Raw genomic sequence first — 27,258 nt, forward strand, 5'->3', positions numbered from 1 at the left:
TGGGAGGCAAAACGACTTGGCAATGACACCAGAATTTCAATCCCTGAATGTTAAGGTGTGTCATAAGATATGTATTCCCCCTCCTATCACCCCAATGTGGCAATAGTTATGTACTTCCCAGTCTCCAGAATTTTTAACTTCCCGGGTGGGGGTGTCATGTGATGTGTTTCAGTGAGCTCCAGCTCCGCTCACCCTTTATTTAATCCGTCATTTTATCCTGGTGCACATTTCACGTTTGTCTTTTTTTGGATTACATTGGCATGTGCTGTGTCTCTGGTAATTTCTTCACGGCAGTCAGAGCGGCCCAGCTTGAAGTGGCGCAGTTGCTGCTGAGTGGGCCCTCGCCATGGTGCTGCTGTGCGTATCTGGATGATGGCCGCCATCAAAGTTGTTGTCTTGGCTGAGGTTCTCGGCCCTGTGGGGCAGGCCATTAAAGTTCACTTTGAAGAATTGCGGGATACTTACATGAAGAGCGATGGAGGCTCAAGAGGAGGTTCTTGCATTTTGAAAGAGCACTTTCCCTGGTGAGATTTGTGTTGTTGAAATCCCGTTGCATGGTGTCCGTCCACGGAGAGGTGAGCCGGACGGGGTGTGTCCCTGAGCCCAGTCCCGGGCGAGAGGGGATAGGCGAGTTCCTGATTGTGTTCGAAGATTGGCTGCCATGCTGTGGTAATCCCGATTTGTGGTTGGGTGCATCAGATTCAATGGAGCACAATGTATCTCGTCTTCCCGGACCGGTGTTCGGTCTGGCTCACCCATCGCTGGTTCCTTGTCCAGTTCTCAGTGCTTGAAATAATAATCTTTATTGTCACACAGTAAGAAGTCTTACAACACCAGGTTAAAGTCCAACAGGTTTGTTTCAAACACGAGCTTTCGGAGCACGGCTCCTTCTTCAGGTGAGTGTCACAGGTAGGCTTACATTTGCACGGCAATGAAGTTACTATGAAAAGCCCCTAGTCGCCTGTTCGGGTACACGGAGGGAGAATTCAGAATGCCCAAATGACCCAACAGCACATCTTTCGGGACTTGTGGGAGGAAACCGGAGCACCCGGAGGAAACCCACGCAGACACGGGGAGAACTTGCAGACTCCGCACAGACAATGACCCAAGCCGGAAATCGAACCTGGGACGCTGGCGCTGTGAAGCCACAGTGCTAACCACTGTGCTATCATGCCTTCCCCATGATGGGGGTGTGATGGGTTGGGAATCGCCGAGCACTCCAGGTCATTTATCCTAGCCAGGGCCTAGTTTTCCACCTCTTGGGTTTCGGAGAGAGGGCATGGTGGGAGGGATGGTGTCTCAGGATTCGATCAATGGAATCCTTGGGAGATCCTGAAGAGTATTCGTTGATCCTGCCGTATCCTCCATCTTGTTGTGCAACATGGAAGATGTCTTTATCCTGCAGTTTTGCATGGTGGCAGAGTGGTTAGCACTGCTGCCTGACAGCACCTGGGACCTGGGTTCAATTACAGCCTTGGGTGGCTGTGTTGAGTTTGCACTTCCTCCCCACGTCTGCGTGAGTTTTCTCCGGGTGCTCTGGTTCCCTCTCACAGTCCACGATGTGCAGGTTAGGTGGATTGGCCATACTAAATTGCCCCTTAATGTCAAACGGTTAGGTGGGTTATGGGGTTATAGGGATAGGGTGGGTAGTGAGATTAGGTAGGGTGCTCTTTCAGAGGGCCATGCAGACTCGATGGGTCGAATGGCCTCCTGCACCGTAGGAATTCTATGATTATGTAATCCAGGACGTTGCTCCCTGTTGACCATGTTGCTGACTATTTGTTGGTGTCTTTTCTCCTGCAGAGAATAACACAATGTGAGCGTGATGACCTGTGTTGTTGATTATCCTGATCTACTAGTATCGTATTGAGTTATTTATGAGGAATGTAATTTTTGCTCAGTTTTACTACTTTTGGTTATTGGGGAGATGAGTGGGGCCGGAGCGAGGGCAGGGGTGGGTGGGTTAGTTCAGTCCACAGTTAGATTGAGGATTGGCCAATTGTTTTGGGTTTAATTTTGGCATTCATTATTTATTTTGCTTCTTTCTAGGTTATTAAATTTGGCTTTATCCTGCGACAGCCTGGGCAGCTTTTTTTAAATTAAGCTGGTGGGTTCAGAATGCAGGAGGGGCATTTCGCTCCCATTCCCTTGTTGGCTGCGAGGCTCTGTTGGTTTGTTCGTGATCTGAACATGTCTCTTCCTCGACCCTCGTCGGCCGAACTTAGCGACTCACACCTCCAAACTTCGTGACCCACACCGCCGAACTTCGTGAACCACACGGCCGAACTTTGTGACCCACACCACCGAACTTCATAAACCACAATCGCCGAACTTCGTGACCCACGCTGGAGAAACATCGCAACCCACACCGCTGAACTTCCCGATCCATTCCATATGCGGTTTCCTGGAGTCCCAATGCTACCGGAGACAGATTTGCAACAAAGACAAATATGCTGAATCAATTATGGCAAAAGGTTCCTGAGCACTCTCCCCATCCGACCAGACTCTCTTGAACAAAGCCCCTCCCCCCCCTCCGTCGATATCCCATCCACTTACCTCAGACACTTCTGCCTGGCCTGTTATTTTCAGTGGGACACGGATTGGATTTACATCCTCCCCGTGTGTGCGTGGGTTTCCTCCGGGTGCTCCGGTTTCCTCCCACAGTCCAAAGATGTGCAGGTTGGGTGGATTGGCCACAAACAATTGTCCACAATTCTATGATTAACCTAGGACAAAAGTTCAGCGTAACATCGTGGACCGAAGGGCCTGTTCTGTGCTGTATTTCTCTATCTATCTATGTCTTTATCCATGTAGAGTTGAATGGGTTGGCAATGGAATGGAAAGAATCATAGATAGTTACCGACTTTAGAACAATCTGCAAACACATGCACGGCACACATACCATTGAACAGATATTTGATTTGTTCCCAGCCAAATAAATTTGAACATATACATTTTACATAGTAAAAAAAATGAATAAGAATGGGAATAGTTATCCGAAAATCATGATGTAAGAGGTGGAGAAGATGGAATATTCCACTCTGAAGACGATTAGAATATCTCGTTTGTCAATCAACATTTGCAACACATAAAACAGCAGGGGGAGGGGCTTTGTTCAAGAGAGTCTGGTCGGATGGGGAGAGTGCTCAGCTGGGTCATGGTGGGCGGGGGTTGAGATCTAATTGGGTTGTGGGGATCGATCCCTACAATGCAGAAGGAGGCCATCGAGTCTGCACCAACCCTCTGAAGGGCACCCTAGCTAGGCCCATACCCTGTAACCCCACGTAGCATGCCGCACCCCCCCCCCCGTGGAAATTAAACTAGATTACTCTCCAGGGCAGCACGGTGGCCTAGTGGTTAGAACAGCTGCCTCACGGCGCTGAGGTCCCAGGTTCAATCCCGGCTCTGGGTCACTGTCCGTGTGGAGTTTGCACATTCTCCCCGTGTCTGCGTGGGTTTCGCCCCCACAACCCAAAAATGTGCAGAGTAGGTGGACTGGCCAGACTAAATTGCCCCCTTAATTGGAAAAATAATTGGATAATCTAAATTTTAAAAAAAAAAAAAAAAAAAAAAAAAAAACTAGATTACTCTCGCTGGCTGGTTCAGACAAAGATGAGGAGAAATTTCTTCCTTGTAAATTTTTGGAATTCTATACCCTACATGCTCCGTCATTGAATATGTTCAAGGATAAGATCAGTAAGATTTTTGGGTACTCTATAGGGAGTAGGGATAGGGCAGAATGTGGAGTTGGGATAAAGGATTAGCAATGGTCTCAATGAATGTCTGATCCTGCTCCTATTTCTTATGTCATGAGGCGAGGTTCCACTGTGCAGGAGATCATCCAAGGTTGAACAGTAAAAGATAAAGTGGAACAAGAGGCAGTGAATCACAGTGGTTAGCACTGTTGTTCACAGCGCCAGGGACCCGGGTTCGATTACCAACTTGGATCACTGTTTGTGCGGAGTCTGCACGTTCTCCCCGTGTCTGCATGGGTTTCATCCGGGTGCCCCGGTTTCCTCCCACAAGTTCCGAAAGACGCGCTTGTTAGGTGAATTGGACATTCTGAATTCTCCGTGTACCCGAACAGGCGGCAGAGTGTGGCGTCTAGGGCTTTTCACAGTAACTTCATTGCAGTGTTAACATAAGCCTACTTGTGACACTAATAAAGATTATTTTTATTATTAAGGGGAAATTTAGCGTGGATAATCCACCTAATCTGGACATGTTTGGATTCTGGGAGGAAACTGGAGCACCCTTAGAAAACCCACAGAGACGGGGAGAAAAAGTGCAAACACTGCACAGACAAATCGGAACTGAACCTGGGTCCCTGGAGTTTGAGGCAGCAGTGCTAACCACTGTACCACCGTGCCACCCATTTAGTGCTTTTATTTCTTCAAACTCTTTCAGAGTAACCATCACTGGCAGAACGATGCAAAGTTACTGATTTCAATCGCTTTGTCAGATGGTTTCCAACGCAATTGTCCAAGGGAAAGTTAGCACTTATGGACAATTGCAATACAAATGCTCACCTGGGAACTTTCTGGAGGGATTCCCCAGCACATGTTTAGCGTACCTCCTAATTCTGACACTGGGGAGCCAGGAAGTTACAGGTCTTAAATCACTAGGACCTTATAAATGAATCGGTCTAGTTTCGTCTTGGGTGGTAATGTTGTTATTTAACAGTAGTGACCGTCATAGTGCATGCTCATGTCTATTGCTTGCTGCAAGATAAATAAATATTCAAACAGAAGGACGATAAAACAATAATTGCAACTTTCCTAAATTTTGGTCAATAGTCAGTTATCTGAAAACGGAGCTTCCGGTGACAGCCATGGAGCGAGTGGTCGCGCGCAAGGTGGCTCCCGTATGAAAACTGCGAAAACAACCTTTGAACCCCATCAAACGGCCACCAAAACTATCCAAACCATCCCCCAATTATCTGGAAACAATGCACTTCGTACATATCAGCTAAATTATATCATGCATCGTTTCCAGTTTTATGCATTACATCCGAGGTAAAGAAAAAAAATGTAAATGTTAAACTTGAGCTTATCCAAAATTCAGCTGCTCATATCTGAATTCATATCAAGTCCTGCTCACCCATTGTCTCTGCACTCGCTGACCTATGCTGGCTCTTGGCCATACAACATCTCAACTTCAAAATCCTCATTCTGAAGCTCCTTCATGTTCTCAGTCACCTGATAATCTCTGTAATCTATTTCATTCCTACAACCCTCTGAGAAAACTTTTCACCTCTGTCCCTGGTCTCTCGTGCAGTGGTGCTTTCAACTTGGTCCTAAACTCTGAAATTGTCTTCTTAAAAACCTCCCCCATCTCTTTCACCTCCTTCAAGTGGCATCTTCATACCTGTAGCACAAGTGGCTAGCACTGTGGCTGCACAGCGCCAGGGTCCCAGGTTCGATTCCCTGCTGGGTCACTGTCTGCACGTTCTCCCCGTGTCTGCGGTTTCCTAAGGGTGCTCCGGTTTCCTCCCACAGTCCAAAGACGTGCCAGTTAGGTGGATTGGCCAGGCTAAATTGCCCTTAGTGACCAAAAATGTTAAGAGGGGTAATTGGGTTGTGGGGATAGGGTGGAAGTGAGGGTCGGTGCAGACTCGATGGGCCAAATGGCCTCCTTCTGCACTGTGTGTTCTATGTTCTATGCTCCATCGACGAAGCTTATGGTCATTTGTCTTTATACTTCCTTACAAGGCTCAGTGTTAAATCTGGTTTTGAAACAGTCCTATGAAAGACCGTGGGACGATTTTAGAAAGGTTCCACATAAATAGAACTGTTGAGGATCAGATTTTGAATGTTCTTTCAAATCTTTTAAAAACGCAACTCGCTGAAATATTAATGAGATCTATGCCAGTATCACTTTTGCATAAGTCTCAGTCTCTGCAACTTAACAAAAAAAAAGTGTAGGATATTTCATTAGGCTCGTCAACTATTGCCTTGATTCATGTGCAATAGGTCAACCTGTACAGTGTTATATGTGGTCTGAGGGTGCAAGAAACCTTGCAGAGGTAATCAGTAGATCAGACCCTCAGGGACACGTTCTCTAATGACAATAAAACAGATCTTGTCCCCTAAATGTAACAAATGAATATTTAAAAAAGCAAAGCATCGCCAAAACAATATCATATCCATTTAGTCAGACATATTCAACCCAGAACTAAATAAAAAATGCACCCAATATATTATTTCGTTAATAGATTTGGTCAGCAGAATTGCTAAACACTTGTAAAGAAAATACACTTAAGGGCAGCTAAAAGCTAACAATAGTCAAGAGGGAATCATACGATAAATGAAAAGGCTCTAAAGTCTATTAAATCCAGATGACCTTCAATATTAACTAAGTTGCTGCAGAACCCTGAATGTTTAAAGGGGTAACAGTGGTAATCTGGACAGTTTTATTATCAATCCACTACATTCCTTTTCAACTGCTCAATACATTTGATGAGTAGAAGGAGCTTTACTATGCTAAACACTGCATCCTGCCACCTGTTTTTGTTTAGCTTTTAAAGTTTATGATAATTTTGGGGTCTTGTAGTGACTTTTTGCTTGCCCCTCCCCCAACACATCTTGTTATGGACTTCAGTTCATAAAGATCGGAGGCAGCAACCTGGGGACAGGATTGAAGAGCAATAACAAACACCGATATTTGCATCACGTTTTTATAGAATGGTTTAAGTCCTTGAGTGCATGCTCTAAAATTCAATAACCAATCCGTCCACTATTGGCATATCATTTTTGCACTTACGTAAAAAGGGGAGCCCCACAAACAACACAACCGTACGACCCTTTATCTTTCTTCAATGTGAGCTCTCCTGTAAAGGCACTGCAAGAGAAAATGTTACTGAGTGGCGTGAATTACAAAGCACCTTTTTTTATTGGCAATAAAGTAACTTTGTGTTTCACTGATAAAGCTGTACGTTATCGCTTCGCCCTCTTTCCCGCCTCCACAACTAGTTTCCATTTTCCCCAACAGGATCATCTTTTTGTAAAAAAGTGACTTGATAATTTCCGGGCAATTGTGCATGCTGAATCGTTGTTGGTTCAGTACACAACAGAATGCGGTTTGGCTGGAAGCTCAGAGGTTAAGGTCTGCTGCCAAAGCACTTCTGGTGTTTCTAAGCGGACGACATACATTCAGTAAATTCAAACAGTATATTGTGACAGGAGGAAAGTGAAGCCTATTAACTGGGAGCCCCGTGTGTGGTAAAGAGCATTTTGCGGGGCGTGAGTAAAAACAAGCGGTTACATCATTGATAAATTCGGATTAGAGGTTCTTGAATACGTGTACCAGGGTCCTCTGTCTAAACTAGACAAAAAGGGTTAGCCTTGGCACGTCAACTCGGCACTAAAATCAGCTGGGAGGCCCAATGCTTTCACTAAATACAGCCTTGGAAGAGGGCGAGTATTTCTTTGAAAACAGCACTAAGAGCTAGGTTCCAAGGACTACAGACATGAGAGCGTAGTTATTGAACATTTTTGACATTCCAACGGCAAATGAGCCAATAAATACTTTCTCCATATGTGCTTCAAAAACAGGCTTAATTACGCTACCTTCCTATGGCAGTCAAACGTCGGAACACACAATGACCACCTTCAAACTGCTCACTGGCAGTGGTCCATTTTCTCTCGGTGTTTAGATTATTCTAATATCTGGAGAGAGACTTGCAAAGGAATAGACTGCACTCGGCACTCCGACTTTGTCGCCCACAAAGTGGAACAAAGAGTCCAAAGGAATTCCTCAACGTTTTGTTATTAATCATATTAGCAAAGGCAATATGCTTAGTTATTGTATCTACATGACCTCTTGTAGCGAAGTGACAGGTATAAATATATGGATGCTGTTTTAAACATGGCAGAGAAGCCATGGAATAGGTTTGGGCACGGACCTAGCAACAATCACAGACAGCGGTGTCACAACGCAAGTGGGAGCTGTTGTGTTATGCTGCTTCGGCTAACAGGCTGCTACTTGATGCAGTCTTAACTAAAGGATGCTCCAGACTCTGAAATGAGTTCAATGTGTTTATTGAACTATTAACACAGTTCTCAAATGAGTTTGACTCTCTGCTAATCTAACTGTAGTAACTCAGTCTAACTGTACCAGCTTGCTCGAAGCCATGTGCTGGGGTGTGATGCTGCTGATCAACCCTGTCTAACTCTCTAGATGTCTGTCTGTGGAAAGAGGCAGGGTGTGAGTGCCTCATCCCTTTTATAGTGTTTATGTCATGCCCCCTTGTGGTGATGCCACCTCTGAGTGTCCTGACTGCCCATTGGTTGTGTCCTATTCTGAGTGTTCATTGGTTTCATGTTTGCATATCATGACAGGAGCATCAGGCAAAACATATCCCCTTCCATCATCAGGATGCAAAGGGTGCACTAGGCGGAAGTCAGTCACTCGTCAACTGGGGGTACGGTGGTCATACAGAAGACGAAGATGAGCTGGTGAGGACAAGTATCAGACTGACCGTGAATGAGGGCTGGGTGGAAGATGGCGAGACAGCAAAGCATTGGCCGCAGAGATCCACTGTTTTAATGTGGAGTCACATTAGGCAGTCCTGCTCCTTTTCATTTCACACACCCTTTTGGTGGAAACCTCCAGTGGTGACTTTAAAGACTGCAGGCTTGCCCTCGGTTACCCTGAGCAACTGCAGCCTCCATTCCATGTGCCGCACTCAGATATGATCAAGCATTGGAAAGGGACCTGAATCATGTGTTAGGCACAGGTGGGTGCCGTGATTGAGTAACCAAACTAAATACGGCATGTTGTACCAATTGGATTGGATTGGATTTGTTCATTGTCACGTGGACCGAGGTACAGTGAAAAGTATTTTTCTGCGAGCAGCTCAACAGATCATTAAATACATGAAAAGAAAAGTACATAATAGTACAACACAAGGTACACAATGTAAATACATAGACACCAGCATTGGATGAAGCGTACAGGGGTGTAGTGTTAATCAGATCAGTCTATAAGAGGGTCATTTAGGAGTCTGGTAACAGCTGGGAAGGAGCTGTTTTTGAGCCCTTTCTTGCCTGTGCTCAGACTTTTGCATCTCCTGCCCGGTGGAAGAAGTCCGATGAGGATTGCAAGCACACAGACCCTTCAGTATCTGTACCTCATCTGAAAGAAAGGCACTGCATTATTCAATTTCAAAGACATGTCTCACTCACTCCATCCAGTCCTACCTCTCTGTTCCCTTTTCCTGAGTCACATGGTACTGCTGGGCTGTCAAACGCTTCCTCAGTTCCTGCTCGGGGAAGACCACCTTGCAGCTCTTTTTGTTCCTACATGAACCTGGAAAGGGAGGATATGGGAGAAGAAGCTCTTTAGGGTAAAGCCTGAATAATTACTTTGCCCGACGGCCAAAGCACAGCTTCTGCATCTTAATTGTCAATCACCAAACTAGTCGCTGATGCAAAACTGAATTCAGCGTGACATAGCTGATTGCTTCTTTAATTCAAAATTAAGAATACTGCAAACAAGCCAGGTGATGCCAGTGGAGCAGTGACAATGTGTGGCAGCCCAAAGCCTCTATTGTGTGTGATCACGCTTAACATTGTACTGATAGTGGAAACCATTGATTTCATACTGAAATTAAAGTGTGCCGTGCACTCTGAAAACTGGCTATTTTAAACTTCTCGCTACGAAACCGCTGTAGGAGTGCCTCTTGGTCCCTGAAGATACTTATACAAAAATAATGTGTTCAAAACATAATGGGGAGGTGAGGTGAGATAGATGTCATGGTACCATTTCAGCCTCCAGAACCCCTGTGAAATTTATGACAGAAATGAATTGCCAGTGTGGTATGGAATCATCTGTCAGCACCTTGCCAGTCCTCCCTCAGTGAATTGAAAAACCTACACAAAACGAAACTTTCCTGAGCAAGCAGGCACAAGACATTTCCGAGTTGATTGTAATGTAAATGGGTAAATGTGAATTGTCCCAAATTGGATAAGAAAACAGATGTACCTGCATTTAAGAAACCAGCGACACATCTCTTGAGCATTACGATGCTTCAAGTGACTTTAAATAATGTTACTTAAATATATTACGAATTTTGTAAACTGAGTGGCTCAGGCAAATGCCATTTGTACATTCAAGTCAATGAACAAATGATACACTACGCAGAATAAGGCCAATTATGGCAAAGGCTCTGCCAATTTGAAACGCTTCTGCTGCAAAATACAAGCTTATCAAAATGCAATCCAAACATACAAATCATGGAAAAATGGGGATAGCTTTAGTGATTCAAGTGTCCAAGAAATAAGTGAATTCAAAATGAATCGCTCTTCATAATTTAAACAAAATAAAGTAGAATATAAGAAAAAAGCTTCAAAAAGTGAGCTGTTTGCAATATCACTACCTTGCAAGACTTTCAGGGTCTTGCTATAACGGTAACCCCCACACTGCATCTGCTCAATAATTTTGCAAGTCAGTTGACTGCTACAATTTGCTCTTTTCTCACCAACTAATCATTTTCCTCAGTAGTTTGTAAACTCTTTCCCTTAGACGTTCTCGAGCTCACTATGTTCCTCTCGCTTTATGTCATTGCTGAAACAGACACACTCCTTGAGAAAGTAATAGTACAATCCCCTACTATTTTGTGTGGTGGCATCTCGCACCTCAAACCCTCGCAAAATTAAGCGCCATCCAATTGAGTCTGCCACGGTTACCAATGAAGCAGGAACATCTAATAAATATAGGTAGAGACTTTAATGTAAGACAATGGAGGTTCAGATGAGCCAGACAAGAATCTGAGCTGTCATTCTTCATTTTTCACCCCCCCCCCCCTTAACTCACATAGTCTTACAAACGGTTAAAATTATGTCATTTTATCTACTTATCCATGGCTCAAATTATTCCTGGAATATTACAGACCTTGGCCAATGGTAATTTTGAGCTGACTTCCAAGAGCCAACATGAAACAAAAAAGATTGGCTTGCGTCTGAATGTGCAACTCTTGTAGAGGAGTGTTCAATCTTTGAATAACGGAAGGGTTAACCAACTTCTACTATTCATCCTGTGGGAAATTACATGCGTAGCGTATTGAATAATCACTCAACAAAAACAGTAAGTTGGAACTCATATATGATGAGTTACTCAGCCAACCTCGCAGACGGAATGATATGCAGACAGGTTGAAGAGAGTAGTTTAACCAGGAGTGTGTTCCAATTTCAATGACTGGAACTGGGACTTAAACACCGCCGGGCAGATTTTATCTCCAGGCTTCTCCTTTCCTTTATTTCTTCTTCGATTGGCCATTCTTCATGACAACAATGTTGTCAGGGTATGTATCTGTGGGGCATCAGAGCAGCATCTAATTCTGTGCCCATCCAGCCCACCACACGTGGTTTTGAATTGGGTTACTGGAGAGCAGGAGAAATACTGGTTGAATTTTGTCCTGTCTGGCCCAAACAGTTCATGTTAACTGTGACACTCAGTAGCTTTAATAGCAGACAAAAAGGATTATCAAATGCCACTGCATTCACCAATACAAACACTCATATCCAGTGGTGAAAAACTTCACACTATTGTTAGGAAAACGTAACTAAAAAGGTGGAGGTGGCTATCTGGAATTGTGTGGAGCATAATAAGACGGGGGAGGTCTCAGAGGCTATGCTGTGGGAGGCATTGAAGGCAGTGGTTGGAGGGGAGTTTATTTCGATTAGGGCGCATAGGGCGAGGGCGGAGCGGCTGGTGGAGGCCATTCTGGCAGTGGACCGGAGGTACTCGGTGGTGCTGCTGAAGGAGAGGCAAAAGCTCCAAACGGAGTTTGGGCCAATGTCAAGGAGGGGAAGCAGTCTACAGGGCCAGGGGTAAATGGGGTGTTTGAGGAATTTTATTGAAGTTGTACAGTTCAGAGCCCCAGGCAGGGGATGATGGCACGAGGCTGTTTTTGGATGGGTTGGAGTTCCCAAGGGTAGATGAGGTGAGGGTACAGGGCTGGGGAGGTGATGGACTGCATGGGGACAATGCAGTCGGGGAAGACCCCGGGTCTGGACAGGTCCCCTGCGGAGTTTTATAAGAGGTTTGGGTCAGAGCTGGAGCTCCTGTTAGTGAAAATGTACAATGAGTAAACGGGGAGGGGTGAGATTCCCACCACACTTGTGTCAAACATCTATCTTGCTCATTTTAAAGAAAGATAAAGACTGGGATCAGTGTGGATAGTACAGCCCGATATCGTTGTTAAATTTGGATGCAAAGGTGTTGGTGAAAGTGCTGGCGGTGCGGATCGAGAATTGTGTGCTGGGGGTGATAGGGGAGGACCAGATGGGGTTTGTGAAGGAGCGGAAGCTATCGGCAAATGTTCGGAGGTTATTGAATGTCATACTGATGCCCTCGACGGGCCGGGAGGTGGAGGTGGTTCTGCTATGGACATGGAGCACATCATAGAATTTACAATGCAGCAGGAGGCCATTTGGCCCATCGAGTCTGCACCGGCTCTTTGAAAGAGCACCCTACCCAAGCCCACACCCCCACCCACATGTTTGACCATGTGGAGTGGCCGTACTTATTCGAGGCGTTGGGCTATTAGGATTTGGGCAGGGGTTTCAGATTGTTGTAAAGGGCTCCGAAGGCAAGTGTGCGGATTAATAGTGTCAGTGCAAAGTATTTTGGGATGCATTGGGGGACGAGGCAGGAGTGTCTGCTCTCCCCTTTGCTCTTTGCCCTAGTGACTGAACTGTTGGCAAGGGCACTTCGGGCTTTGAAGGGGTGGTGAGTGGAGCACCGAGTCTGTTTATACGCTGATGACCTCTTGTTGCATGTTGCGAACGCGGGTGAAAGTTTTGACAGGATTATGGGGATTTTGAGGGAATTTAGTCTTTTCTCAGGATATAAGCTCAATATGATGAATAGTGAGGTATTCACGATCAACGCCAAGGGACAAAGGGGGAGTTTAAGGAGGTTGCCGTTTTGGTTGATAGGTACGGGCTTTCGGTATCTTGGGATACATGTGGCGCAGACCTGAGCCCAGCAGCACAAGGTCAATCTGGCAAAAGTGGTGGAGGGAATGAAGGAGGGCTTTAGGAGATCAGATGTGTTGGCTTTGTCATTGGCTGGAAGGGTCCAGACGGTAAAGATGATTGTGCTCCCGAGGTTTTTGTTCGTGCTTCAGAATCTCCCGATTTTCGAGCCCTAGTCTTTTATTAGTAGGGTGAATGAAATGATCCTGGGGTTTCTGTGGGTGGGTATGGTTCTCCGGGCCAGGAGGGTGTTCTGGAATGGGATAGGCAGCTGTGGGGGTGCTGGCGCTGTCGAGTCTGCAGAATTATTATTGAGCTGCGAACACAGCTATGGTACGGAAGTGGGCAGTGGAGAGGTCAGTGTGGGGACGGATAATAGAATTTATAGTGCAGAAGGAGGCTATTTGGCCCATTGAGTCTGCACCAGCCCTTGGAAAGAGCACCCTACCCAAGCCCATACCTCCACCCTATCCCCTTAAGGATACGAAGGGCAATTTAACATGGCTAATCCACCTAAGCTGCAGGTCTTTGGAATGTGGGAGAAAACCGGAGCATCCGGAGGAAACACACGCAGAGGTGGATAGAACATGCAGACTCCACACAGACAGTTACCCAAGCCAGGGATTAAATCTGGGACTCTGGAGCTGTGAAGCCATAGTGCTAACCACTGTGTTACCACGCCAATGAAGGTGGCTTCATGCAAAGGGACCAGTCTGAGGGCACCTCTTCTGTTCTCGCCGGCCAGGTACTTCACAAGCCCAGTGGCGGTACCAGCATTGAGGGTGTGCAATCAATGTTGGCAGCACTGTAGGCTGGAATGTGCCCTGCCAGCGCTGATTTGTTGCAACCACAGGTTTGTTTTGGTGGTGCTGGATGCAAGGTTTTGGGAGTGGGGGCAGTTGTGGATAGAGTATTTTTGGGGCCTGTTTATGGGAGGCAAGTTTGCGGAAATGGAGGAGCTTGAGGAGATGCACTGGCTGCCGAAGGGGAATGGGTTTACGTACCTGCAGGTGAGGAATTTCTTGAGGAAGGGGTTGGGTTCATTTCTGCGGCTGCCACCTCCAGCGCTACAGGACAAGCTTCTATCCGAGGGCGAGATAAACGATGGCATGGTGTCAGATATATATGGGGAGATATATATGATGGAGAGGGAAGCTGATTCGGTGGAGGAGGTCCGGTGCAAGTGGGAGGAGCAAGCCAGGGTGTGGAGTGAGGCGCTGAGAAGGATACACTCATCTTCATCGTGTGCAAGACTGAGTCTCATACAGTTTAAGGGTCTGGTTTAGCACAGTGGGCTAAATAGCTGGCTTTTAAAGCAGACCAAGGCAGGCCAGCAGCGCGGGTTCAATTCCCGTACCAGCCTCCCCGCACAGGGGCCGGAATGTGGCGACTAGGGGCTTTTCACAGTAACTTCATTGAAGCCTACTTGTGACAATAAGCGATTATTATTGTACAAGGTGGTACATAGGGCTCACATGACGGGGTCGAGGTTGAGTCGATTTTTCCCAGGGGTGGAAGATAGGTGTGGGTAGTGTGCAGGGAGTCCAGCAAACCATGTCCATATGTTTGGGGCATATCCGTAGTTGGGAGGAATTCTGGAAATAATTTGCAAGCGCAATGTCGAAGATCTTGAGAGTGGAGGTGGCGCCAAGCCCGTGGTGTCGATATTTGGGGTGTCGGAGGATTTGGGAGTGCAGGTGGGGAAGAGAGGCTGATGTGATAGCCTTTGCCTCCCTGATGGCCCGGAGGTGGATCTTCTTCCGCTGGAGGCAATTGGAGCCGTCAAAAGCGGGAGTGTGGGTGAGCGACATGGCAGCGTGCTTCCACCCAGGTTTATCATAAGAGGGGCAGAGGCAGGGTTGAGACTGTTCAGTGACTTCTTTAAGGGACTGAACATGATGAATTAATTAAATCATTAATTCCGTGTCTCGTCGTTACGTAGCACCTCATTATTCAAACACATACCTCCGAAATGAACATATTTTAAATAGGATAGAATTTCAAACATGTGAAGGGAAAGACGTTTTATATTTTACGAATGCTATAAATGTTACATGGCAAACGTGCTTGTTAGTTTTCAAAGCTGTGGGAAAGCATTTGGAAAATATTCTGACTGGTACATGGACCGCAGTCAAATCCAACATTTAATTTTCCAATTGTGTCGACTGGGGAATTTTACTTGAAACAGCAGTCACCAATTCCACTTTGGAGTCGGGCATCTGCTGCTTAGGCAAGAACTGCGTTCTCCTCCACCCGATTCACTCCAACCAATATTTCATGAAGTTTAGAGAAATTATTACTGGAGTAGTCAATTTACCTCTTTCTACAGGGACGAGGCCCATTGCAACAAACGTACTTTTAAACAGGATCAAATCCTAACTGTAATGGGAATCTTCAGAATACCCAATGGGTTTGATATTAGAAAGTTGCACAAATGCATTCTTTTTCGAGTTATTCAAAATTATAAATCAACTCTGCAAGGAAATGTAATGAACTCCATGCTGCTGGCTGCCTACAGCACAAACCAGAATTGGTGTACGCATTGTCCACAGCTTTACTCCCATCAAAATGGATCATGGAATCGAATCGAGTCAAGGCCTGTGCGTGCCTAAATTTCTCATTTGTGCATCTGGTGGGTGAAGTTCCTGCTGGCAGCAGAGATTGTAAAATCACCCCCAAAGGTGTAAATTGGATCAAATGCTCGACTGCCCTTTGAAGTTGTTCCCAGGCTTCTGCAATTCAGCATTTTCTAAGGATACTCAAGTTGATTTAGTGGACATTTTAGTTCAAAACAAAATGCACAATAATGAAGAGTCACAGAAGTAAAACATTGTTTGGACCGGATTCCAGCCCAGAGCCCAGTGCTGCAGATGGAGCTGTGCCCCAACCATAGAATCATAGAATTTACAGTGCAGAAGGAGGCCATTTGGCCAATCGAGTCTGCACCGGCCCTTGGAAGGAGCACCCCCACTTAAGTCCACCCTATCCCCGCACCTCAGTAGCCCCACCTAACCTTTTTGGACACGGAGGACAATTTAGCATGGCCAATCCACCTAACCTGCACATCTTTGGACTGTGGGAGGAAACTGGAGGACCCGGAGGAAACCCACGCAGACATGGGGAGAACGTGCAGACTCCGCACAGTGACCTAAGCCAGGAATCGAACCTGGAGCTGTGAAGCAACTGTGCTAACCACTGTGCTACAGTGCTGCCCGAAATGTAAGAGTACCCGATTCATTTTTTCCAATTAAGGCACAATTTAGCGTGGCCAATCCACCTACTCTGCACATCTTTTGAGTTATGGGGTCGAAACCCACGCAAACAAGGGGAGAATGTGCAACCTCCGCACGGACAGTGACTGGGATCGAACCTGGGACCTCGGCGCCGTGAGGCAACAGGGCTAACCCACTGCGCCAGAGGGCTGTAAAAAGAGACAACAAGAAAAAAAATTGTTGCAGCTTGGTCGTCAATAACGTATTTAAATGAGCTGTTGGCACACATCATGACTCCATAGGCAGCTTGCTTGATATCACATATCAATGTCTCAAACAGAATACCAGGAAGAGTTTGGGTGGGCAACTGGGTGGTGGCCATAGTAAAGCTTGTGAATTTGATGAAGCGATCCTGACTCACAAGAAGGCTTGTTTTTTAATTAATTAAAATCTGAAGCTCATGTCTGGTTTCTGGCCACAGGACCTTTTGAAGAATCCCATGGCCAGTTGTGATGTCTGCCTTTCTCCATTGCTAAATACCATGACCTTTCAACAGGCATTAAGTGTTTAATTAATCAGGACGCCTAAACAAAAAATGGACCCCAAACTAACTTAGCAAAGAGTCCCCAAAAAGCTGGTGCAATGTATATAAATTTGTACTCACACAGGGTAACATGTTGGGAAATTCATACCATCTGTAACATTATCAAAATGGAAATCTCAGTTTGAAACACCCTTATCCTCAATAGTTTTCTCAATTCCTCTCCCGATTACATTAAATTCTTGCTGGAGCATGTCCCAAGTATCTGGGCAACCCCAGGCACTTTATGCAAAGTGGTCAGTATTCTTCTTAAACATCCAGCTCTCTTCTTCTAGTTCTGACCTCTTGTGTGTCCCAATTTTAATTGCCCCACCATTGGTGACCTTTCTTTTCGTTGCAAAAGCCCCAAGCTCTGGAATATCGTCCTGCTACCTTTCCCACCCATCTTTGCTTTCCCTCTTTAAGACACTCCTTGGACCCACCTCTTTGACCAAGCTTTTGATTATTTGATCTAATATCCTTATGCAGTTTGGTGTCATATGTTGTTTCATAATGCCCCTGTGAATCACCTTGGGATGCTTCATTATATTACAAGGCATTATGGGCAGCACATTAGCACAGTGGTTAGCACTATCTAAATTGCCCGTAGTGTAAGGTTAATGGGGGGATTGTTGGGTTACGGGTTACGTGGGTTTAAGTGGGGTGATCATTGCTCGGCACAACATCGAGGGCCGAAGGGCCTGTTCTGTGCTGTACTGTTCTATGTTCACTGTTGCTTTACAGCGCCAGGGTCCCAGGTATGATACCCGGCCTGGGTCACTGTCTGTGTGGAGTTAAATGAAAAAATGAAATGAAATGAAATCTAAATCGCTTATTGTCACAAGTAGGCTTCAAATGAAGTTACTGCAAAAAGCCCCTAGTCGCCACATTCCGGCACCTGTTCAGGGAGGCTGGTACGGGAATTGAACCCGCTCTGCTGGCCTGCCATGGTCTGCTTTAAAAGTCAGCTATTTAGCCCTGTGCTAAACCAGCCCCTGTGACTTGTTCTCCCCGTGCCTGCGTGGGTTTCCTCCGCTGCTCCGGTTTCCTCCCACAAATCTTGAAAGAAGCGGTTAGGTAATTTGAACATTTTGAATTCTCCCTCTGTGTTCCCGAACAGACGCCGTGTGTTCCCGAACAGGCGCCGGAATGTGGTGACCAGGGAATGTTCACAGTAACTTCATTGCAGTGTTAATTTACTTGTGACAATAAAGATTATTATTCTAGAAATCTAAGTTGTTGTTGATTGCACCTTTGTCATCTTCCCTGGCTTCTTCCACTGTGTTCACCTCTCTTTCCCCACACCCCCTGTGAAGCATCTTAAGACATTAACAATGTTGTGCAAGCGAAGGTTGTTATTCATGTACAAAATGTCTGATGGCTCATTGGTTCTGATGAATCAGACATTTGTAGGCTGGTGTCACACCTGAATGTAAACTATAGACAGAGACTTCAATGTGTTCCTGAGGGAATACTGCACTGTTGCATGTGTCTTTCAGGAGGGTCTAAAAGATTTGATTGGAATATCAGGAAGAGTCAAGAAGTTCTCCAGTGTCCTGCCAACGTTGATCCATTTATTGCCGGCAAAGTGTAGATTAGTTGGTCAGTTACCTTACTTGCTGTTTGTGGGACCTTCTTGTGCGAAATTCAACGCCTCATTTGCCCACAAAACAGTAAGTAGTAGGTTTAAAAAGGATTCACTAGCTGTGAAGCACTTTACAAAGTCTTGAGGATGTAAAAAGACTCTTGGGTAAATTCAAACTCTCTCATTCAAATCCTCACTGTACATTTTTGGCAAACTCTGCAGGGACGTCAAAAGAAATACATGGTTTAAAATTTTGACCAATCAAGTAATTTGCACAGAGTTGTTTGAGTCCGATGGTTTAACTGGTTCAAAATTCTGTTTTAGTTTTAAAATACAGCTAAAGTGCTGAAAGAAATGTATTCATGTGATTCGCGATGTTTAGAAGCAGGCAATGTTTGGAGGATACGCAAACTTGGAAAAGGGGTAGAGAAAGGGGCCACCAGATTTAAACTGCAAATCAAAGACCTAGCTACCTGAAAGTCTAGGAACGTGTCCGTACACTTTACAATATATCTAGACTCAGTGCAATTTAATTGAAATCTATCAAATAATGAAGAGACTAGATTGTGTTAACATAAGCCAATTATTTCAATGGGATATCTGAGAGAGGTCATGTTTACAGATTGTACAACGGTACAACGAGTTTGGATGTGAGATGATTCTTCTTTTCCCGAGAAAGCAGTGTACCTGTGGAGCAGGCTCTCTCTCAGTTCAAATGCTGAATGCAGATTCAATGGATTTCTTACGTGAGAGAGAGAGTGCAAGACTGTTTTTTGGGCCTGGTCATAGATCATCTGATCGAGAAGTGGGTACACAAAATACTTATTTCCCAGGTGGAGGAATTCTGCCTATAGCGACAGCAGTTAATGTAGACTTGGAAAATAGAGTTGAGGTATTTGAAGCTGCAAAAGGGGTTTTGCATGTATGCTGGAGTAAAGTTGAATCAGTTCAAATCTAGAAGAATGTTGTGAGTCAAGAGACCGGTTTCAAAGAGCCAAAAAGATCCCAGAAGTCCTGGAATCCGCAGGAAAGAAAGCATATTGTGCCATGTCTTGACTAGCGGAATATTAACTATTAATCTTTGATGTCCAATAGACCGTGTTAGTTTGTATTCTAAATTAGTGATTGTCTTTTTCTGGCTATCGGGTTATTCCCCAAGAAGAATTCTCCTACTTTGGGGTTTAGTAAAGAGTCAAAATGCTAACAATACCATTGCTAGAAGAATAAAGCTATGAATAGAGTTGATTTTTTTTTTTAAATGGCCATTTGAGGCAGCAAAGACTCTGTGGACTTGCTCAGATTCCATGGCTAGTATGCGAGTAGCACAGTTTATCACTTAAGCGTTGTAGGATTACATAATTAATTCATTAGGGTTACATCCTTTTTGAAGACTTTTCCTTTGTATCTGATAGTTAGAACCTACAGGAGGTGAAGCATTGAAAAGATAACGCCGCCACAAAAGTTTCAACTACACAATGAACATCAGATGGTCCAATCACTCCAGTAATTTTTATCTCGTTTAAGTTATTTTCCACACAGTCTGATATTTTATTGATTGTATCTACTACAGTAAACCAGCAATCCCTCATAGTGCTGTGATGAACTGTTCAATGCAGCGACAAAATCATTCTTCTTATTTCCAACTTTGGCTATTTCTGAAGTTGACAATTTTAATCCATCCTAGTTTATTGTATACGACACAGAATTCAACTGCAAACATCTGACCAAAGGATTGCAGTTTATCTCTTACACAAATACATCAGCATACCTTCAACAGGCAACAGTTATGTCCCACAGTGCAATCAAATTAAAATGATTTGCTGAATACATAGGTGGGTACTAAGCCATATTCATCAATGCAATCCTAGATTCGATTCCTTAGCTGTGCTAAATTACTTTACCTCAGTAAGGCAGCAGAGAATGTTGCAATTGGTCTCAACACCCATGAGCAAACTAGTAGGGGGGAAGCTAGGTTTCCTATTCCTTTATCTGGTGACGGCCAGCAAAATTGCGTTTATATTGTTAATCAAAGCACAGTTCAGTTCTGTCGACCACTACAGTCAAATAGCCTGTCAATGTTTATGGTTCAAGCTCACACATGTGAGGCACTGGAGGTCCGATGAATTATACCCAAGCTTTAAATCCTGCCTTCCGGAAAAGGTAGCCAGGAGAAAAATCAGAGCAAACTCAAGAGAAAATAGGTTCAATTTTCCTCTCGTTATTTGAGTAAAAGTTTAACGTATAGAAAACTGTCTCAAGGGTAACCTGTACAAAATTAGTCTCAGAAATACTCCCCTAAAAAAAAGGGGAAAGTGTAAAAAATAAAACAGCGAGAAATAATACATTTGTTACTGAGAAATGTGTACCTTGTACAAAAAGGCCAATTGTGCACACAAACTACAAGGACCAGAATTGCCCATCTGTATGTCATTTACCGCAAGAGGAGCAACTGCAGGTTTAAATTACATGGTATTGGATTGCAATTTCCTAACATTGAATGCTTTTCAACTTTTACCTTGAGTCATTACTACAAAGTATTCATAAAAACAGCTCCAAACACAGATACTGGCAACTCACTTCAGGAAAGCTGTTCCTTACTTTTCTGTTTTAAAAAAATCTCCACATTGTTTAATACTCACTTAGCATTCAAGGCATTTATTGGCTAGATCAGCTTTACTTTGCCCAAGTTTTATTTTTGGAGCTGAAACCATTAAAGCAACTGTGGAAAATATTGCTTTTTTTAATTCACTCTAATTTTGCTTGGTCAATTGCTTTCAAGGGGGATATCTGAAATATATAATTATTTTCCTTTCCCAATGTTCTCATTACGTGTGTGGTAGAGCTCTGCTCCAATGACAGGCTTTGAAAGAGCACTGCTATATTCCTTTGTTAGCTTCAGTCTTACTTGAAAGGGATAAAGTTTTCATTCCTGGTTTCTTTGTTAATCTTACAAGAACTGCTTAAATCAGTATTCACAGAATTTGCTAGCATGTGCTTCATGTCATATCCTACAAATTATTTGGTTTTGGTATATATAAAACATCAGTTTCTAATTAGTAGGATTCCTTCTTTCTACATTTAGCATTTTCAACTTTAAATATAAACCCAACTTTCTACTAGGTAAACGGTTTTGAAGGTGACTGTACAAGAATGACGGATTGTTGAAAGGAATCTAATTAGCCTTAGTAAGTTAAGATTTGTTGTCAGCTTCATGTACATATTTTTAAAATAAAAGAATAAAATGTGCAGATAGGTAACCCTCTTCCTTTTTAATATGGGTCAATAACTCATTGTCAAAATATTCCATTGGTTTAATATCAATTTCTGGTACAGAACACTCAGTTCTACTCTGCTAATTTACCAGTTTTAGAGAAATTGTAAACCTATTTTTTTGGGGGGGGGGGGGGGGGTGGGAGAAGGGCAATGAAAAAACAGGCCATTTGGGTTATATAAAGAAAAACAGACCTTGCTATTTTAACAACATTGCTGCTTTAGTCACAGTGTAACATAAACGTTTGAAACTGCCTAGAATTGAATCGGAATACAACTTTCTAAATGTTTTTGACCCAACTAAAGTCGTTTAGTTGTAGGTTCGCATTTAGATAGGAGATATTTTTCCGTGATGTTCAAGTATTTTTACATATTTTATTAAATAAGAAGCAGATTACCTTGTCAATCACCTAAAGCCCATTTCCTCTCTATTCATTCCTACAGTGCTGGGTCAATAACAAGGTTAACCAAGGTTTCCCCCCCCTTAATTAGTAAAATACTGACAAAATTTGGTTTTATTTGAGGACTGAAGTTTGTTGTCTGCGCACTGGAATAATTATGTTAAACAGCTTTGAAACCATTACTTGAAATGATAACATTTTATAAGGAATTAAGAACAAAAAAATAAATGTAATGTTCCAGTTTTAAGGAATGCCACCCCCCCATCTTGCACCCCCCTACCTTGCACCCCCCTTCCCCCAGGGTCCCAATTCATCTTCATGTTGGCTGCAAGGTGCAAAGGAAGCGGAGAGGTAAAGATCTCTTGATGAGCATATGTGATGAGATAATATTAGTATTCAAGTTTTATTTTACTATAGTTCCTTTAAGGAAAAATTATTTAACAGTGAGCTTGGTATTGGCCAGAGAAAAAGGATAATGGGTCAGTACCTCAAGAGGAATGATGATCACAATCGGATTGCCACTCTCCTCCCCCCTCCCCCCTCCCCCCCCCCCCCCCCTCCCCCCCTTTAATTGCCTTCGTGGGAAGCTGTACATTTCTTACCCAACCTTCCAATGTAGGCCTGGTAAGGAAAGTGCAGTGTCACGGGTTCCCAAGCCCCTCAGTGCAGGGTAGCAGCACCAGGGACGTGAAGCAATGCGCCTTTTTTTTTAATAAATCCAAACTAGTTGCTGTAGAGCAGGCAAGTTGAAAAGGTCCCGGCCACTCTGAGAAGCCAGGGACAAGTTAAGTGTGTAAGATAAGAGGGCAGCACGGTGGCCTAGTGGTTAGCACAACTGCCTCACGGCGCTGAGGTCCCAGGTTCGATCCCGGCTCTGGGTCACTGTCCGTGTGGAGTTTGCATATTCTCCCCGTGTCTGCGTGGGTTTTGCCCCCACAATCCAAAAATGTGCAGAGTAGGTGGATTGGCCACGCTAAATTGCCCCTTAATTGGAAAAAATAATTGGGTAATCTAAATTTATTTTTAAAAAGTGTGTAAGATAAGTAGGTAGGATGGTTGGGAGGGCGATAGGATAGCTCGAGGAGCATAGGCTTCTTAAATTGGAAAAAATGAATTGGGTACTCTTAAAAAAAAAAAAATTTCAAAAGAAGTGGTTTAAATCCTTCTAACTTTTCTTGGGTAACTATTTTGCCAAGAGTCAGGGCCATGCGAAATCTCGAATTCAAATTGGATTATCTGATGGTTCCCAATACAGGGCAACATCAAATGTTTGAACTTCCTGGGCAATATCTGTGCAGCACTTACATGGGGACTTCCAGGGGTGCGGAATCTCCACAGAGATCGGAAGCTCTGGGCCATGTATGTGAAAGATACACCACTGTTCATGTTTGACCCAATAAAGTGAAACACATCAGCAATTACCTGGGATGCTTATGGAAGGATTTTGCATTATACCCCTCAACACTGAACCCCCTACAACTTTGCAATGGTAATTTAAATAACCTAGAGCTTTTCAACTGTGCCAAATCCTATTTACAGTATAAGTCACACGAAAAATCTCTAAAATAGCAATTAACCCACTGAAAGATCTGACACGATCTCGCGAGACGTTGCCATGGGAACCCTGCCCCATCTCCTGCTGCACTGAGGAGTTCCGGCGCTGAGCGCTCCCTGCCGAGGCCCCCAAACTACCCAAATGGCTGTTCAATAGGGCGGGGTTTCTCGGCACTCGGAGCGTCGGGAATCACCCAGCCAATCAGACGCTACGGGACTGCGTCCCCATTCAGGGAGATCGTGTCCATAAGCACTTGTTACTTGCAAAGAGCCATTAAGGCAGTAATAACTTCCTTCAATAAAATGCATCTGCAGAAAGAGAGTAAATTTTTCACAATTCTCAACCCCGATGAGGAACGTTATGCCATGTAATCAAAAGTGGAAAAACAGTTCCTATATTACAGGATTTAAATACTTCCAAGGTTTTAATTTCAAAAGCTTAAACGAGGTGGGGGGGGGGGGGGGGGGGACACCTATGGATGTAGAATTTGAAAAATGCAACCCACTGATTGTAATACTTTAAACATTCAGGAAATGCAAAGCATCCGTATCATTCTTACTCTTTTACTGTGCAGTAGGTCATGTGGCCATTGACTTGTATTTATGTTTTAATGGAAAATATCTGGACAAATGTGAGGTGCAAGGAAAGTTGACGATTTGAAGAAGGTTCATAGTCTAACCTTAAGGATGAGAGAAATCTAATCAGCGCCATTTTTAAAGAAAATTCCCTGGCGCTTATTATTTAGATAATGCAGCAATGATGGACCTTGTCAGTGTCCACCTTATAGGTCGCATAGATTTTTTTTAAAAATGTAGTTATTATAACATTATTATGAACAATTTATTTTGACCTTCCTCCAACCACCCCCAAAACAAAATACTCTAACCACTGTGCGGACTGTTACATACAGGGAAGCAAGTGTTCCAAGTTGCAGCACACATTAATTAGCAGGTGATTGAAGTCTTAAATAATTAAGCAAATGAATGAAGACCATTCTAATACGAAACACAACACAAAAAAAAGCAAAGTATGCAGTGCTGCATTCACAGAGGCAGTGGTCTGCTGCAGAAAATGCTTCGAAATAACTCAGTGTTCACTTCCCTTCCCTGAGCTCCTGGGAGACCGAGATAGCGAACCTTCTCTTCCTAGCCTAGTAAGGACTCCCAACATTAAAAGTGGTTTCCCTGGCGACATTATGATTCTTTCTCATTTCCTAGTACTGACAGATGCGGTTTTATGTATCAAATACTCTCCCACCGATGCATGCTCCAAAATGAAATACACGCAAAATGTTCCCCCCATAACTTCCCTGCAAAATATGACTTTCCCCAACACGGATACATAATTTGAACACGGATGGCAGACTGTGGCACAGCAGAAAACAAATGTAAGTGCCATTAACCTTAATGATAATAAGAAATGTCAGCTTGTACAACAATGACTCAAATTTAAACAGAAGCTCTGCAAGTAAATAACTGGGAGGATATCTGAACTGTTGCAATTCAATGCCTGGGTTCTCAAAATTATTTGGATAATTTGAGCAGTTTCTCATTTGGATCCTTCCAATCCATTTAACATTTCATATGTATTGTGCAATGAACTAAAAAAAAACTTGTAATTTTGTACTTTTAATACTTGGTGAAATAATTCAAACTATGCTACCTATCTTCTAGAATGCACTAGTTACTTCAATGTGCTTGTTAGCTGCATATTAAATCTAAAAGTCACTCACATATGCCATCTACTGGAACTTCTAAAGTTTCTTTGAAACAAAATGAATACATTTAAGCAAAAAAAAAACCTTTTGTAAAATGTGCCATTCAGCAGGATTAAATACTTGCCATAATAATGAGATCGACAAAGTTCAACGCTGGCATGCACGAGTTATCAGCAATGCAGAATAATGTTTGCTTAATTAGAAGCTGGGACCATAGTGAAGGAATGCAGAGGATAATGTAAAGTCTAAAGTTAATTCTGATACTGTACTGTTTCTAATGCAGTATCTACTAGACCGCGAGTTGACTGTATGAGCAAATCTCTGTATTGCTGCTGTTTATGATAAATATATGGGTCAATGTACCCACGAGCTTCAAATCATAGCACTGTTCCCTTTATGGTTCAGCTAGTTATAGAACAGTACAGCACAGAACAGGCCTTTCGGCCCTCGATGTTGTGCCGAGCAATGATCACCCTACTTAAACCCACGTAACCTGTATACCCGTAACCCAACAATCTCCCCATTAACCTTACACTACGGGCAATTTAGCATGGCCAATCCACCTAACCCGCACATCTTTGGACTGTGGGAGGAAACCGGAGCACCCGGAGGAAACCCACGCACACACGGGGAGGACGTGCAGACTCCACACAGACAGTGACCCAGCCGGGAATCGAACCTGGGACCCTGGAGCTGTGAAGCATTGATGCTAACCACCATGCTACCGTGAGGCCCCCGCGAGGCAAGTAGTTAGCTAAACCATCAAGTTTCAGTCTGTGCAAATCTGCAACAGGTACTATAATTAGCCTCAGCGTCCTTGGGTGGAATCAGGGGTAAGTTAAGTAGGATTCCTCCCATCATGGCCATTATGTAATCCCCACTAGAAAATGCACGGTTCTTTAATGTCACTATGATCTGGTTCAGTTGTGGTGGCAAACACCTATCAGACACTCACTGTCCAGGCTCGCAATGTGGCCTTGGACGAGTTATCGGAGAGTAATCAATGATCCTGGAACCATACCCAACAATGCCAGTTCTTCGGAAGAGGACAGAATTAAATAAGCAGGAAAAAAAAATCATGTTGTTTTACAAGTGAAAAAAAAGAAGAGATATTTACTGGACTTCTGAAACACAACATGACAATATAATAGCTGTGTGTACTCCAATCAGTACCGCCGGTGAAGGAACTGAATAGGACAAGGTAAATTTGGAACTATTTTTGTGCGACTAATATTGGCAGGCCTCAATCAGGTGCTCGTTTGGTGCCCCAGCAGCTCTGGCCTCACTTGAATGAAGCCATTACATGTCTTCAAGTTTGGGAAGTAGCAAGGGAGCAGTTGCCTGAATATCAAAATCAAGCCCTTGGAGTTCACTCTTGCAACTAATCGTGGACAGTGTGAAATTCATAGAGATTTACAACAATCATATCAATGGGGATTGAAGGTTGGTATCAAGTAACATCCTTCTGATTGAGAACATGCATCTGTATAGAAGGTAATCGTGAAGCAGCCTCACTTGTTCCCCATTGTTCTGCAACTTCCTGTTCCAAATATTTCCTTTACAATATTAATATCCCAAGTCTCATCCCCAACGACTCCCTGTGCCAAAGCATTGCATGTTCCAACAAGAACATATTCAGAAAATGTTCTTAGCATTGTAAAAATGATGGACAATGGTAACTGGCTGATCAATATGTTCTCTACTCACCCTATTAAAACCCTTGATAACTTATGAAAAGCTCTATTAAGTCTCCTCTAGCCTTCTCTAGTCCAGTGGAAATAGTCAGCTTAAATCAACACTTACTTTAAAAATATTGATTGTATTGACATTGAGATGTGCCCAAACTTTAGACCAGCTTACTACACAATCAACATTCCTGTGCATCAGAATTTGGTGCAGTTATCCCTGGAACTGATCTCTGGTTATCTCAGAATTCTAAGGGCTTCAGATCTCACATA

General features: G+C 43.8%; 1 protein-coding gene across 7 annotated transcripts in view; it reads right to left on the reverse strand.

Moving 5' to 3' along the window:
- msrb3 (methionine sulfoxide reductase B3) overlaps nucleotides 1-27,258 on the reverse strand; it is a 123,233-nt gene that overhangs the window by 62,260 nt on the left and 33,715 nt on the right. For 5 of the 7 annotated variants that reach the window (XM_038780713.1, XM_038780712.1, XM_038780714.1 and 2 more), the window contains 2 exons: nucleotides 9,201-9,309; nucleotides 6,763-6,840 (listed from right to left, as the gene is read on the reverse strand). In XM_038780713.1, the coding sequence (XP_038636641.1) occupies nucleotides 6,763-6,840; nucleotides 9,201-9,309 (187 nt within the window). The remainder of the gene's footprint in view (nucleotides 1-6,762; nucleotides 6,841-9,200; nucleotides 9,310-27,258) is intronic. The other 2 variants (XM_038780718.1, XM_038780716.1) reach the window with 1 other exon arrangement.

Source organism: Scyliorhinus canicula, chromosome 20, assembly GCF_902713615.1.
Source record: "Scyliorhinus canicula chromosome 20, sScyCan1.1, whole genome shotgun sequence".
In the NCBI taxonomy this organism is placed as follows: Eukaryota; Metazoa; Chordata; class Chondrichthyes; order Carcharhiniformes; family Scyliorhinidae; genus Scyliorhinus; species Scyliorhinus canicula.